General features: G+C 30.9%; 1 protein-coding gene across 1 annotated transcript in view; it reads right to left on the bottom strand.

Moving 5' to 3' along the window:
• LOC129613704 (semaphorin-1A) overlaps window positions 1–15,956 on the bottom strand; it is a 270,807-nt gene that overhangs the window by 102,493 nt on the left and 152,358 nt on the right. The window contains 1 exon segment of the mRNA XM_055527877.1: window positions 7,854–7,950. Coding sequence (XP_055383852.1) covers window positions 7,854–7,950 — 97 coding nt within the window.

Genomic DNA, 15,956 nt, shown 5'->3' with positions numbered 1-15,956 from the left:
AGTTGCAGGTTAAGCAAAATAAAATATTGAAGTTGATGCTTAATTTACCATACTATTACCCAACAAGAGTTTTGCACATTAAAGCTGGTATAAATAAAATTGATTGGCAAATCGAAAATATTTATAGCTTGTTCGTTAAAAATATTGTTTTTTCTGATAACCTACTAATTAGGGATTTAAATCACTAATTATTTTTTAAGGCTTATTAACATAATTTAAGAAACAGGTACTAACTCTAGCATAATTATAGAATTTAAGTTTTTAAATAAAATTTTTTGTAGAAGGTTTTTTGAATACTCCGTTTTTCCTTACTGTAACATATTATTGTAAATTCATAAAAAATTAAAATAATATAGAATATTTCAGCTGTAAAGATAACATATATCTATATCTCTGTATATACTTATATTTAATTATTGTATTATTTTGAAATATTTTTGGAGCAATAAATAATAAAATAAATAAATAAATAAAAAAATTTGAAAAATTCTTATAGTTTCACTGCAATAAATACTTTTAAAATGCCCAAGTTTTGGGGGGGTATAACTTTTAGGGGAGGATATAAGAAAAATTTTATTCTATGGAAATAAATTTCTAGTAAAAATCTATGTACATATATATAAAACTTCAGCTTTCTATCTTCAAAGGTGTAGAAATTTTGTAAAAACGTCCACGAACGGACGCATAGAGTGCAACTTATAAGCAGTTTTTCCAAACATTTTTTGGAAAAGTACTTAAAACGTATGTATGTATGCATTCGCTATTTGATAAAGTAAAGAGTATCAGTAAGCAAAACCTAATTTTAATTTTAATTTTTAAAATGCTTTTATTGGTAATATAAAGTTTTACAGAAATTTAAAAGCTACAATTTTTCTTTTATAATTAAATACATTTTTAAATATATGATTCACTGCCCTGTTAATTATAAGACCACCGGGTAAAGGGAGCAACCCAAACTTTCCTTTTATGGTTTTTAGCAAAATGTATAGAATTTATATGAAGAAAAAAAATTATCACCTTCCCTTTATGTTTTAATTCATTTACATCTAAAAATACCTAAAAATATTTTTATATATATAAATTTTGGAGAGAGTTGCTGTTTGTAACCATGTACATTAAATGATTATAAGAGAGATATTCTTTAGTTTTATTTTGAATTATAAAAACGTATCAAAAAGAACCAATAAATAACATATTTAAAAAAAAAAAGTAATAAAATCCTACTATATATTTTGCAAATTAACAAGAAATTATTATTAAGTTTAGGCTAAAAACGAGAAAAAAAATAGACTTGACCTTGTCAACTCTTTGATACCCATACGAATGTGTTATCCTCTGTGCGAATAATTAATTTGCCATAACTAACTATGGGGCAGACTATGACTTTAATTTGCCGTATTACCATATTAATTTATGCAAAATTTCAGTACTATGTGTTTTTCAAAATACTGGTTTTGCCAAACTACTATTGAAGTTGTATGGCAGCTACCAGAAAGAGCCAATAAATTTTAGCGAATTTTATCAAGCACATTGGCCCTACTAATATATTCACTTGTGTGAAATCTCAATATCACAGCTTTTATAGTTTCTGAGATATAACCAAATAGCTTTTGAAGTTGTATGGCAGGTACCGGAAGGAGCCAAGTAATTTCAACGACTTTTATGAGACACATTGGCCCTACTAATATATTCGTTTGTGTGAAATTTTAATACCATAGCTTTAATAGTTTCTGAAATATAGTCAAATAACTTTTGAAGTTGTATGGCAGGTACCCGAAGGAGCCAAGTAATTTCAACGACTTTTATGAGAAACATTGGCCCTACTAATATATTCGCTTGTGTTAAATTTCAATACCACAACTTTTATAGTTTCTGAGATATAGCCAAATAAATTTTGAAGTTGTATGGCAGCTACCCGAACCGGTACCCCGATCATGTCCAACTTAAATAGGGTTCTGGCACTTACTACAATGAATCATTTGTGAAAATTTGGTGAACTTAGCTCAATTAGTTTAATATGCTAATTAGCATACTAATTGGAAATTTATTTTCCAATAATATGTGTATAAGTACTTCGATCCAAACAAAATCGAGGGCTTTCTCCATATTAATGAAACAAGATGCCACGCAGTTTTTTGGTTAAGTTCCCAGCATTATGCCTGAGAGTTAGTTATTTATTACGTGTATTATCTATAACAAGTTTTTCTCTAAATCCAAATTGATTGTCTCGTATGATATTATTTTTATTTTCAACTATAATCTTGTTCAGTATTTTCTCATAACTTTTGCTTATGTTTAATAATAAACTAATTGATCTGCAATTATTAGGGTTTGATCGGTCCTTATTTGCTTTTCTTGTGGGTATAATTTTCGCTATTGTAATAAAATTATTATCATGCGAAATATGCTTGCGTGGTTCAGATTTTCTTATTTCATTTTCGGGTATCTTCGGAATTGCTTCTACGACGCGTCAGACACATTGAGACAAAAATTTGACGATGTGTTATGTTCAGAATTTATTTAATGTTGTCCCTGCCACGTTGTTAACACTGAAATTTGTATTTGTCAAATTGTGTATACAGAATATTTTTGATGCTTGTTTTTTTATACGTTATATGTGCTTATTTCAGTTGTGTAGAATTTTTTAAATTAAAATTTACCATCACCCGTTTTTACCAAATTTTTGATGTCGTTTTTCTTCTGGACCCCAGATTGTAGGAGTTTGAAATTTTAGTGGAAGGAAGTTAATTTCGTTGGAAGAAAATTTTTCCTACCTCCTAGAAATAGTTTCGTATATCATTATATTAACATATTAATAGTGTAGTAGGAGTACATAGATGGTATTTCAAACGAGTATTTTCATTTGTTTAAGGGAAATTGGCTACAACACAAATCATTGGTTTGTCTCAACCTTTTTTGAATGAAAATGTTAATCTTTATTCTTGCCCTGGAGAAATTGCTTCAACAGCTGCAGTTGAATTATTTGGAAATAGCTCTTGAAAATTTCAAAAGCTTTGTGAGCAATATGGAAACCAACCTCCTTGACGCTTACAAGAAAATGGACATGAAGAACATCTCTTCTACGTATACCACATAACCGGGGATTCCCAAAGGGAGCAGGCCTCTCTTACTCGGAGCTGTGATATCATCCAAAGAGGGAAAATTATCCAGTCAAGAATAGAAAAGGAGAGGTACGAATCGACCCTACCTGCCGCCGTTGGATGACCCAACACTCAGTGATGCCGGCGTAAGGTAGTACTTACTTTTCCGTGAACGAAGAAAACATCTGAAGAGGCCAGGAAATAGGCAGAGAACTGAAGAGATGCGTGGCAGAGCAGATCCAGAAAGCACGTGGAGGAGCCCGGAATTGGCTGTGGAGATGGGATTAAATCCTTCAGGCCCACATTATTATCGTCTTCATCCCAAAACCTTAGAGATTTGCCAGGCTCATAATAGAAGAATATCCACATAGAAAATGGAGAAGAATCTGTAAAATGGTTGGCCAGAAGGAAGACGGAGGGAGAGGTGCTGAAGACTGGTAACAATAGCGCATTAGCAAGCGCCATTGAAAAGGACAGCCATATTCTAAGGCACTATTTTGGGAAGATCCCTGTACAGAGACTCAGAACGAGCAAAATGGATTGCAGTGGACCAGCAGTTATTAAGCCGGAGGATTAAATTTCAAATATTCTTATGGATGTATGATAGTTGATTATACAGCACTGATGAATAACATTGCAATAAATATTTAAAAAAATGCCATTTTTAGCGTTCTAGTCAGTGTTTGAAGTTTTTCGTTAAATGAGATCTCATTCATAGTTTTTTAAAACGTCTCATAAAGAAAAATACTTTATCGTAAAAATATGAATTTCACCGCAAAATAAAAAACAGAAAACACATCATATGATATAGCTTCTCATTAAAGTAAACGTATTTTGTCATATAGACTTCTTACACAAACCAAATATAAACGAAAAACAAAAAGAAATAATCTGCGAAATTTTTGCAGCGATTTTTTTTGTTTTCTTTACATGATCTTTTAAATTATTTTAAAGCGATAAAGCGTTCTCTCATTAGTATAAAAAAGAAGAAAATAAAAAGAGTTCTGTTTTGCAACATCGTTTTAATTCGCTTATAAATTTCGCTGTAGAAGTTAAAATGCACAAGAAATATTTTTTAGTATTAAAAAGTATAAGTCGATTTCTCCTTTTTCGTTATTTGATCTAGTGAACGTAAAGCTGTTTTTTTTTTTTAGATTATATTTTAGTGGACAAAATCAATATTTTTACAATATAGTATTTCTCTTTATGAGACGTATTTAAAAAATGTAAATGAGATCTCATTTTATAAACTCAGAATTTCACAAGCTGATGAAAGCTGTAAGTTTATTAAAAAATAGGTATCCATATTTTTAAAATTATTGAAAAAATAATGAATATTGGATATTTAAGCTGTAAGCTGTATTGAAAAACTAAGTTTTAAGCTGTATTAAAGTTAATTAAATAATAAGTGTTGAATATGGCATTTCAGTAAATAGAACATAGAACTTATGGATTTTATGTTTTGTTTTGTATTTTTTTTTTTTTAAATAAAAAATATGAGTACTCAAAAATATCTATTTTTTTTAAGAAATAAAAGGTTAAATATATTGCTTGAAAAAGTTTTTATTTAAAAAAAAAAAAAAAAATAGGAAATGAAAAAATTTTTAAATATTAATTTTTAAAACATAAAAAAAAAATTATTTTGTTTCGAACATATGTAACTCAAAAAGTAAACAAAAAATTAAAAAAACCTTTCTAATAAACAAATATAAACCTTCACTGAAAAGAACCCAACAGAATAAAAAAAAACCTTTACCCACAAAGCTATTAAAATCTGTCACACAAATAAAAACGTTCAACTAAATAAAAAATTACAATCGCTTCACGATGTACATAAAATGTCTCATGAATGTCTCATAAAATATCGGATCATATTTTACTGATTGACTTTCTGATTCTCTTTCTTTTGGATTTTATAAAAAAATTTTTGCAATGGTATCACGCCAACTGAATGAGACATTAAAATTTCTTTTATAATTTCGTCTCAAAATAATAAATACTATTGAAAACAAAAAAAAGAATAAACTTTGGTAATTAGATAATTTCAAAATAAAAAAAATCTGATGTGGTCAGCACATAACCGACCGCATTGTGTATTGTCTAGTTAAATGAAAGTGTTACAGAATATTATAAAAATGTCTGTTAAATACTTCTTTCCAATTTTTAGGACATTAGTAAGCTTATAGTTAACATACTTAGAAAAATGTAAATTTGGCTCTAAGTAGAGTTTCGCTTTGTGCTACCCGAATTCCCTGAAATGCTCGCCAGTTAGTTTGGGTAACAACCAGAACTCAAATATCAAATTTCAAGAAATTCTATCAATTTGTTCTGTGGATATGGTGAAAAATGTAAAATCGGCCCGCAAATCAGTTCTCGAGCCCTGATCTTTCCAAAAAAGTTATATGTTCATTGCTTTAATATGAGGAATTCATATATTAAATTTCAATGAAATCGGTTGATTATTTCTCTTTATATACACAAAAGTGTATGTTTGGCCCGTAGTAAACGCCCAGTTGCTGATGCCTGATTTCTTCCAAAAGTTAGGAATTTTTGCGTATGATCGAGCAAAGCTTATATATGAAATTTCAAGTAAATCGGTTCAATACTTTCTTCAAAATGGTGAAAAATGTAAAATCGGCCCGCAAATCCGTTTTCGAGCCCTGATCTTTCCAAAAAATTTATATGTTCATTGTTTTAATACGAGGAGTTCATATATTAAATTTCAATGAAATCGGTTGATTATTTCTCTTTATATACACAAAAATGTATATTTGGCCCGTAGTAAACGTCTAGTTGCCGATGCCTGATTTCTTCCAAAACATACGAATTTTTACGGACGGTCGAGCTGAGCTTATATATAAAATTTCAAGTAAATCGGTTGAATATTTTCTTGAAAATGTTCAAAAATGTAAAACAGGCCCGCTAAAAAGTGCAGTTCCCGAGGCCTGATATATACCAAAAGTTGATCGATCCGTGCCATGGTGGAAACAAACTTACATATAAAATTTCATCAAAATCGGTTCAGCCGAACTTGAGATACACGCGTGCACACACAGACCGACAGACCGACAGACCCACAGGTTGCTAAAAATAGTTTATTTACACTTCCCTACTATGGAGAAGTACGTTCCCACCGAAAACTCGATATGCAAAATTTGTTGCCATCACATAACCTACCTATTGTTTACACAATACGGTCGGTAAAAATATAAATTCAAAATTTCAGTTTTCTATCTTCAGGGTGTAAAAGTTTCGTAAACAGATACACAGACCGACTGACGGATGGCCGGACGCTCGAGCAGAATGAAACTAATAAGCACTTTTGAAGTAAACAAGAGCGTATAAAAAACAGCGAACTGAAATGAAACTAGATTTTATTAGATAAAAATTTATTTTTAAAAATATTATGTTATTTTTCATTTCATAGAATTTACATTAAAAACGATCGAAGCAATAGAAATGAGTATAACCTTAACGAATATGTCACAAATTTCGTAAGTCAGTTTATAGATATCAAGAAAATCTTATCTCTCTAAACAAAATAAAATGCTATATACAAGAATTATATAATTTAAATTATAAATAAAAGATAGTAAATACTAAATGTTGATTAGTTTTATTAAAAATCAAAGATTCTGATAATATAGATAGGATTGAATGTTGGTATCGAGCTTTTTTATCACATTATCACATGCATTGAAATACAGTAAAGTTTGGTTTTTTTTTTTTGGGCAGCTAAGTAAGTAGAAAGTGGGCTAAGGCAAAGGCAAATAGATCTACTCACTTTAGTATAGAATGCGGAGATCCTTGCTCCGCAAAAAGCCAAAAAATATTATAGTAATTTCTTCCTTTTAAATAGTTTTGGAGTTCTTTTTACGTGAAATAAATGGTACTGCTTCCCAAACCCCGGAAACAGCAACCCAAAAATGAAATGTCAAGTACACCTGTTTTTCCTTGAAATGCCTGAGCTTTGTCTAAAAGCTGAATAAACCTTACTTTATAGAAAACTGTCAAGGTTAAAAAAAAGTTGTTATTCATTCACATTTTTTATAGTGTTATAGTACATACGAGTATATGCACAACATGCCTGAAGATCATGTTGTGCTGGAGCCTTAAGCCAGCATTACATGTCTAAAAGATAGAACTAACTCTTTTGAAAATTAATTTAAGAAAGAATTATTTAAAAATATGAAATTTAGTCAGAACTCTCAAATTTTGGAGAGGTATATAAATCCTAACCTATTAATGAATAAAAGAATATTTTTAGTACAAACCAAGTGATAGAAAAATATTTCCAAAAAAGGAGAAAAATGTGATATAATTATCATCATTTGCACCATCAAAATTCTAAATTTTAAAACCTTCAAATAATTTTTTTATAACAGTTTTATAACGTTAATTTTATAATTTGATAATAATTCTTGTAATTTAATTAATATAATAAATTTGTAATTTAATATATCCTATAAAGTTTGGTTTTGAAGCTTTTGTCCGTCCTTTTACAGTCTTCAGCCAAAAGTGCAAAAAAAAATTCGACCATCAAAAGCCGATATTTTTTTTTAGATTCAGATAACTGAATCCAAAAATTGTAAGCATAAACGTGTTTATAATTATATTACTTTAAAAGATTCGGATAATACTGTATACTAATTGCTGAAGTTGATTAAATTAAAAAAAAAATAATAAAATTTATATTTCAATGGAAAGATTCCTGTTTTAATTTATATTATTCCTTTTTTGAACAGAACTTACCTTGCTCCAACGAGCAGACTATTTCCATCACGTATTACTAATTTAAAATGATCCACAACTGATTCATTTCCAGTGAATTTTAGTAAATCATCTAAACCTGAAATAAAAACGAAAATTTCATTACTTCACATAATTTAATTAAACCGGAAAAGGAATATATCTTAACAAAAAAAAAGTTTTTTATTAACATGTAATTTTATATTGATGGGTATTGAAAAGTATGAATCAAAAAAAATTCAAATGTTTTAAAGAATTCACTGTGTGAAAATTTAATTTTTTCACTTCTTTTTTTAAATTTTTCATTATAACGTAATATGCTTGGGTAGATATATTTTTGTGTATATTGTATATTTATGTATAACGTTAAGTATTATTTTTAAAACTATAATACCCGACTTTTACATTTTTAGACATTTCCTTTTTAATACAATGAAAAGCTAACAGGACCAAATAATTTTGAACACATTACACATGAATTTAAAGTTATAATATATGGCCTTAATTCTCAGACCTTATGTTATTACTTGTTTTTCATACTTGCACGAAAAAATAAAAGAAATAATATATTTGTAAAGATTTAATATTGTTAATACTGTTAATTTAATATTGTACTGATAATATATACTTTTTATGCGTTTATGTGATAGCGAGCGATAGAGAAGGCATACAATCGTACCAAGGTGGTAGCATTCAGGGGGCTGCGTGTCCTGGTAAACTGGCACATTAAATTCACTTGTGCTGTCACACTCTGGGAGGTGTTGCTCACCTATGAACATTTTTGTGGCGGAACGAGTTTTTGTTCCATCAGCGCAGTGAAAATGAATATACATAGACACTATTTATCGCGAGCCCTGTCTACATGCGGGACGGCAAGGAAGATGTGGCCAGAATGGGATCTTAGGAAAATGGATGAACTACTGTCTCAAAGGGATATTCCTGCTTCGCGGCACTCTATACGGGACACTGGAGCATGTATGTCGATGGAGCATGTGGCTAGGCTGGGACTGCCCTTCAGCACACTGTGTCTCCTCTGCCGCGAAATGGACAAGAAGAAGATAATTTTTCACTATCTCTACGTGTTCGACTATGAGCGGGCCCAGACTGGTCACGAGATTCGGAGCATGAGTGACGGAGCTCGATGGGATATTGAAGATAAAATTCGGAGATTTTAATAGATTCCTGAAAAGAAGCAGTTGGCTCAGATAGGCCCTAAAATCGTGTGCTCAATAACAATCTGGTACTCATGGAGTAGTGATAGCAAAATGACATATTTGTGCCAATTGGGGTGCAATGAACCTGCTGCCACGTCAACCAACCAACCAACCAACCATGGTTAAGCTTAAGTTTACTAAAGAAAACTTCAACGTTTGTTTTGCATATTGTTCTTCGAGACGTAATATAAAAAACAATAATTTTAAGGATTAAAAGTTACCTACCTAGGAATTGATGTGTTGCTATCATTCTAAAGGCAATCTGAATTATTGGCCTAGAAATGCCAATAAAATCCCAAATCTTATTTACGTTTACATATCCAAAGAGATTTCATAAAAATTTTTATTAGAAATAACAATTCCAATTCTGTAGACTTAAAAAACGCTTTATTAATTTAATTGAGGAAGCCGGCTGGAGAAATGCTAGATTCTCTTAATTCAATAAAATGTCAAGTAATTGCAATCTTAAAGCTATCTTAAAGGTATCTTAAAGCTCAACTGATTTGATAGAGCAAAAAAGAAGGGCGGACGTAAATGGCAAGTCACCCGGACCATAAAATGATAGGAAATAGACTTTCTTAAACCCTCGAAAGAAAAATAGAAAATTTGAAATCAATATAATACAAAAGTTATAGAAAGGACTTATCGGAAACTAAAGCAAGAAGTTATTCGTTATAGAATGAAGGCAATAAATGAAACCGCCCATTGAAAAATAGATGGATCGTTAGCAATAAAGGCAAAGCCGAACATTTGGAAAAAATTTTTCAACCAAATGAAATTAAATCTACTGTTTGTTTAGTAAATGATTTTGTAATGGATGAAATCACTATATGTAGTTCTATTTACTATAGGTTTTTTATTTAAAGTTAAGAAATTTACACTTTTACTGTAAAGAATCAAAAGAACGACAAGTACTCCCCGCTTAGAGAAATTAGAGTGGGTGTGATTTATTTTAAAGCAATATTCTGGGTCCAATATTATAATGAACATTATACAAGTGAATTGAGGAATGAAGATATGACTACATTTGCCAACAATACAGCATAATTAGCAATAGGATCTAGTGTTGAAGAATCGGCAAAGAAATTACAGGAAGCAAGAATAACTAAATGGTCAAATAAATGGAAAAAAGTTAATCTCATCGTAGCACATAAAACAAAAAACAAAAAAAAGTAATAATAACAAAAATTTTCGAGTTTTAAAAAAAAAAATTCAAAAAAAAATTAAAAATTCTGATTGAAAACTATGGTTCAAACCAAATTAATTGTTAAGACAAAAATTAAAGAACAATCCTCATGATAATCTATGTTGTATGGTTCTATTTATATGCAAGAAAATTGTGATACCCTTTTTTTCAACAGGCTGTAGCTCGAAAATGAGTACAATATAGAGGGGGTAAACTGCACCTCAAATTTTTGTCGTATGCGGCATGAATGGGATATCGTTATACAATAAAAGAGTGGGACAATCGACTCTTACTGCTTGCTTACTGTTTGAGAAACATAATGACTTTTTTTCAATTTCACAATTCTGTCAAGGGAATCTGGTGGCAGCTTATGTGCCCCTACAAGGAAGTCGTAACCTCATAATATATTCGGCCTACTTTGATAAAAATATAGAGTGCCCTCCTATGGAACTGGAACGACTAGTGGACTACGCTAGCCGAACTGAAAAGCAGGTGGTAATTGGTAATTTGTAAATAGGATTAGGGGGACCTCACGCTGGTCTGCCCTTTGTAAGTAATAGGATAGTACATTAGTATGATTATTATGTCACCCCATCCTCAAAAGGTTCTTTAGAGCCAGTCTTGCTTCTGGATATGTCCCGCGTACATGGTCCAGTGCGCTGGTGCCTTTCATTCCCAAACTTGGTAGGGAGATGACTAGGGATCCCAACTCGATTAGACCGGTCACTCTGTCGTCATTTATCATCGATACGTTGGAGGGAATTGGGGAGAGGTTCATGAGAGAAACTTCCTTTACTGCGATCACCTGTTTACGTATCAGTACGCCTATCAGGTGTCCAAGTCCACCAACATGGCTTTACTGAAACTCATCTTCAAAATGGAGAAGTTCTGGGAGCAAAAGGATTTCGCACAGGCCGCTCTTAAGGATACAAAGGGTGCTTTCAACAATACCTCATATGGCTCAAATATGGTCGCCCGAAGAAGGAGAGGTATTGACAAACTGATGTGTGGATGGATCTTGAGCATACTTGAGAGCAGGGCTGTGGATGGATCTTACGTATGCTTGAGAGCAGGGCTGTGCATGTATCCCTCGGCGATACGCGGCTTGTGGCTGCGACCTTCAGGGGGTGTTCAAATGGGGGAGTCCTTTCGGCGATAATCTGATCCCTTGATAGTCTACAATGTCGTCTACACGATCATTGCGTTATTTGTCAGGGATAATCGGTCGATTTGGTCATCATAATCTGGTCCAACGATGGTTTGTGGAGGCGGGGTTGACGGTAAATCCTTCTAAAACTGAGATTGTTCCTTTTACTAGGAGGAGGAAATTGGATGGACTACGGTCGGGCTTTTTGGATAGGAGATTGGCCTCACTGATCGTGTTAAGGTTCTGTGAGTTACGTTGGGTAAGCCATTTACTTGGAATTCGCATCTTGACATTGTGTTCGGCAGGGCCCGGCTCTCAAGACTGCAGAGAATCGGGTGCTTGGAGGTTTTGTTAAACTTGCCTCCAATGCATTTATTCACGCTTTCATAGTGCGTCGGAAATGAGGCAGGCAAAGCTCTTATTCCTTCCATCAAAAGGGCCAAGGAACTGTTGGCGTCTAAGAGGGGGAGGCCAAGTTGATGCTATAAATTGCACAAATTGGAACAACCTAGAAACCATTTCTGTAGATTTTGCCATGATGAAAATGAGACGGCGGAGCATATTACTCGTATCTACTTTTGTGAAGCACTTCAAGACCAGGAGGTGATTGACTCATTTTATAGGAATATGTGGTGGCACTCTCGGTAATTGCAGGAATCTGTAATAACGTGGCGATTATAGCCCTAGCTGGTGTTTTCTAAGTGGTGGGACGTTACAATAAGTTTTTAGGGCAGCACTGACCTGGTCTGTGGTTGACCCCCGACAATCTGCGAATGTAATCTTATCTAATATAACATTTAAGCAAGAGAACAGAGTAAATTTGTTAATTTTTTTTATTTTTATTTATAAATTCAAAGGATCAACAAAGTCGAAGTTTAACAGAACCTTTAACAGGCAATTTAGAAAAAAAAAGAAAACATACAAATATTAGATTCAATTCATATATCATATATCAAAAAAGTATGAGTTAAACCAATGTCCTGTATTGTAGAACTTTTCCCTTCAACAAGTGAAAATACTGTACATACTATATTTTTAATATTAGTTTCATTCATATACGAATATATTCCAAATATTGCATACGTTTAGGATGAGAGTTTATGCAATCATTGAAATAAAACAAAAAAAAAAATAAGGAAGCGTTAACCTAATGCTGAAATTTCTGGTTTATTTGTTCGCGTTAAGAAAAATAATTATATTTTTTGATGGTATGACATATACCGTTTATAAAAAAAGGTTTATATACTTGCGGGAAACCCAAAAACCGCACCGCTTTCTTTCACTCAATTTTGTGGCCTTTCTGTGCCGGATAGATCACGGTTTTTTTACTCCTGGAAATCCTGAAAGTTCGCTGATCGAAATTTTCAACCGAATTAGCTTTACTATAAGCTCAATCATGATATTGTTAAATAAATCTCCCCAGAATTCTAGAGATGTTCTAAAATAACATAATTTTCGGTTATGGGAGTTGAAGCACTCAATCGGAAAAATTGGCCTACCACATTCGGGAACTTTAAGTTCCATGGAGTTCTCCATTTAAAGTCATTTTTCTCTTTGATGCTATGACTACTCCTAAAAGTTCTTGTAATCTGATAAGATATTTTTTCTATTACATAGACTGCTTCAAACTTACTATCAGACCTAATTTTGCACACTCTTCTAGGTTTTGACCTGTTTTACTACCTTCACCGAGGAACCTTATATAAATATTTATTTAATAAAGAAAAAACAATAATTCGAAATAATTAAAAAATAAAGTTGGGTAAAACCAATGGTTTGTATTGTAGCCCTTCAACAAATGAGAATACTGCTTTTAAATACAATCTATGTATACCTACCATACTATTAGAATTATTTTCATTCATATACGAAACTATTTCTAGAATTGCATATATATAAGATGAACGATTTATGTAGCCTTTGAAATAAAGCAAAAATAAATTGAAAGAAGGCTTAATATAATGTTCGGTTTTAAGATTTAATTGTGTGAGTTAAGAAAAATAATTATATTTTTTAGCGGGAGATAGGTGAAGATTTTGTTCTGCGAAAATAAGTTTCTAGTAAAGATCTATGAACATATAAAATTTCAGCTTTCTATCTTCAAGGATGTAGAAGTTTTTTAAGCAGACACACGGACAGACGGACGGACGGATGAACCATCGGACGAACGGACAGAGTGAAACTAATAAGCATTTTTTTTCAAAATTTTTTTGGAAAAGTGCTAAAAAGGAAAAAAAGAAAATAAAAACAAAATATGAAACTCGAACAAGTAATAGAATTTATCAGTAAAAAAAAAGTTACATTGATGGCGCACATGGCCACTTTTGGAACAAAAAAAATAAAAACACATAAATTTTTTTATATTCTCAAATTTTTTCAAATCATTTACTCTTACTGTGAGTTGAAAGTAAACTAATTAGGTTGGCTTAAATATGATTATTCCATTTTTAAAATATTGCTGGACAAAATTGGAACATGTGTACCATTCAAAATAAACAATTTAGAGATGAAATGAAAAAAAAAAGCTTATAATTTTTTCCTGAAAATAATACTTGTACATTGTAGAAAGAAAATGACAACTTTCTGCCTATCGTACCCTATTTTACTTTTCTTTTTTGGTGTACATAAGACTTGCAAATTACGATGGAAGAAACATTTGTTAAGAAATGGAATACAACTAGAAGCCGCTAGTACGAATCGCACTAATTTCAAATATGTTCGAAAACATCAAAACAAAATTAACACGTTGAGCTCTTACTCTAAGCCCCTGTATCACAAGTACAACCCTTAAATTTAAAGAAATTATATATATATAGCAAACTCGTTACATAAAATACAAATTATATATAGCAAATTTGTTACATAAAATATTAGGTTTTTATTCTCTTCGCTAGAAATCATATTTATCACTTCGATAGTTAGTTATGTATATGTTCAAAAATAATACAACGTAAGTTTTTTTTATATTCACATTTTTGGTATTTTAGATGTGCTCAACGGTAATACATTGAGAATCAATGTGTTAAAATATAAATGTGCGTATATTAGTAATTTCTTTAAAGGAGGAAGAAACATTACGAAAAATTAGATAAAATAACAAGTCGCTGAAAAATATATAATTACATCCATATACGTGCACTAAAGTATCTCGGGGTAATAAGACCTAGGAAATAGAAAACCATTGAATAAATAAAAATTATCCAATTTGCTTTTATAGTGTTAATGTATTTTCAAAAGACGAAGTATTTTTAACAAATCATAAGGCAATTAGTTTTAAGGCAATTAGTTTTATATGAACGTATGGCATACAGCTTATAAAGTAGGTACAAATACTCGAGGTTTAACCAAAAAACAAAAAATTATAGGAACTAAACATAACATTTCAAATTTGTAATAATTTTGTACTTTTAAAATTAAATACTTTTTTAAATGTTATTTTCGGGATTTAGACTTTTGATGAATAAATCTTTGTTATGTCTTATAATTGATTGCTTTTTACTGTTTAAAATTGGGGATACTTATACAATATTATAAGCTTCGGACAAATTGAGTGAGAAAAAAGTAAATGAAGGTAATCAGATCTAGCAAAATGTTTAACAGGTCTTATTAAACTCATGGGACGATAATTTGTTTATGTCACTAAAAACATTTTTTATTACAATCTAACAAACTTAAGTTTTCTAAAAGTTTACATCAATCTTAAATAATGTAAAAATCTAAAAAGTTGAACTTCAACGATCAATTTTATGAAATACTTATAGCTGAAAAATTGAGAAAAAATACATATGCTTGTTCACTATTTTATGCTAAGCGCAAAAGTAAATACGAAAATACCATATTGAAGTAATGCGTGAAAAAATATGTGTGAGCAGATGTCTCCAAATTAGTAACTTAGGTAAAATTTGTGGTTTTGTTCCATTGTTTTTTAACGTTTAGGCCTTATTATCCCGAGATATACCTTACTTATTGTAGTCAACCAATCAGTAATGATTTGAAATGAACATGAAATTAAATTTCGAAACAAAAAATACAAAATTCACTTCCCTACGTCTTGTTTAAAAACAATCAAATAAACAAAGTAACAGAAATATTTCACCCCACTATATTCTTTGAATATAACTTTATTTCATATATATGTGTTATTTTATTATGATTCATATACGAGTTATATTTCTTTGCTTATTTTATTTTATTTTGCAGAAAATGTATAACAACTTTATAACGATACTAAGAATGAAGCGTGTATAAAATCATATAATCGTCTGTGCTGCGTAACAGGCTTATTAAACTAATGAGAAAATAAACATTGCACAAAAATCAATAAGTTCTGCAGCAAATCTGTATAAAATTTATATGATATACACATAGTGCTGTTCAACTTTTATATGCTCAAAGGTCAGTTCTTATCTATATATTAAAATTTTTTGAGAGTAAAAACAATTTAAATCTCATAAATCAAAAAATGCACTTTTATTAAGTAACAAAAACATTTTATAAGAGAAAAATAAACAATATCGTAAAAAAGAAAATTGATGTTTTTCAAAAAATTATTTCATTCG

The sequence above is a fragment of the Condylostylus longicornis genome, unplaced genomic scaffold, assembly GCF_029603195.1.
Source record: "Condylostylus longicornis isolate FDR11 unplaced genomic scaffold, ASM2960319v2 ptg000089l, whole genome shotgun sequence".
Taxonomy (NCBI): Eukaryota; Metazoa; Arthropoda; class Insecta; order Diptera; family Dolichopodidae; genus Condylostylus; species Condylostylus longicornis.
This window is presented reverse-complemented; position numbering and strand designations above follow the sequence as displayed.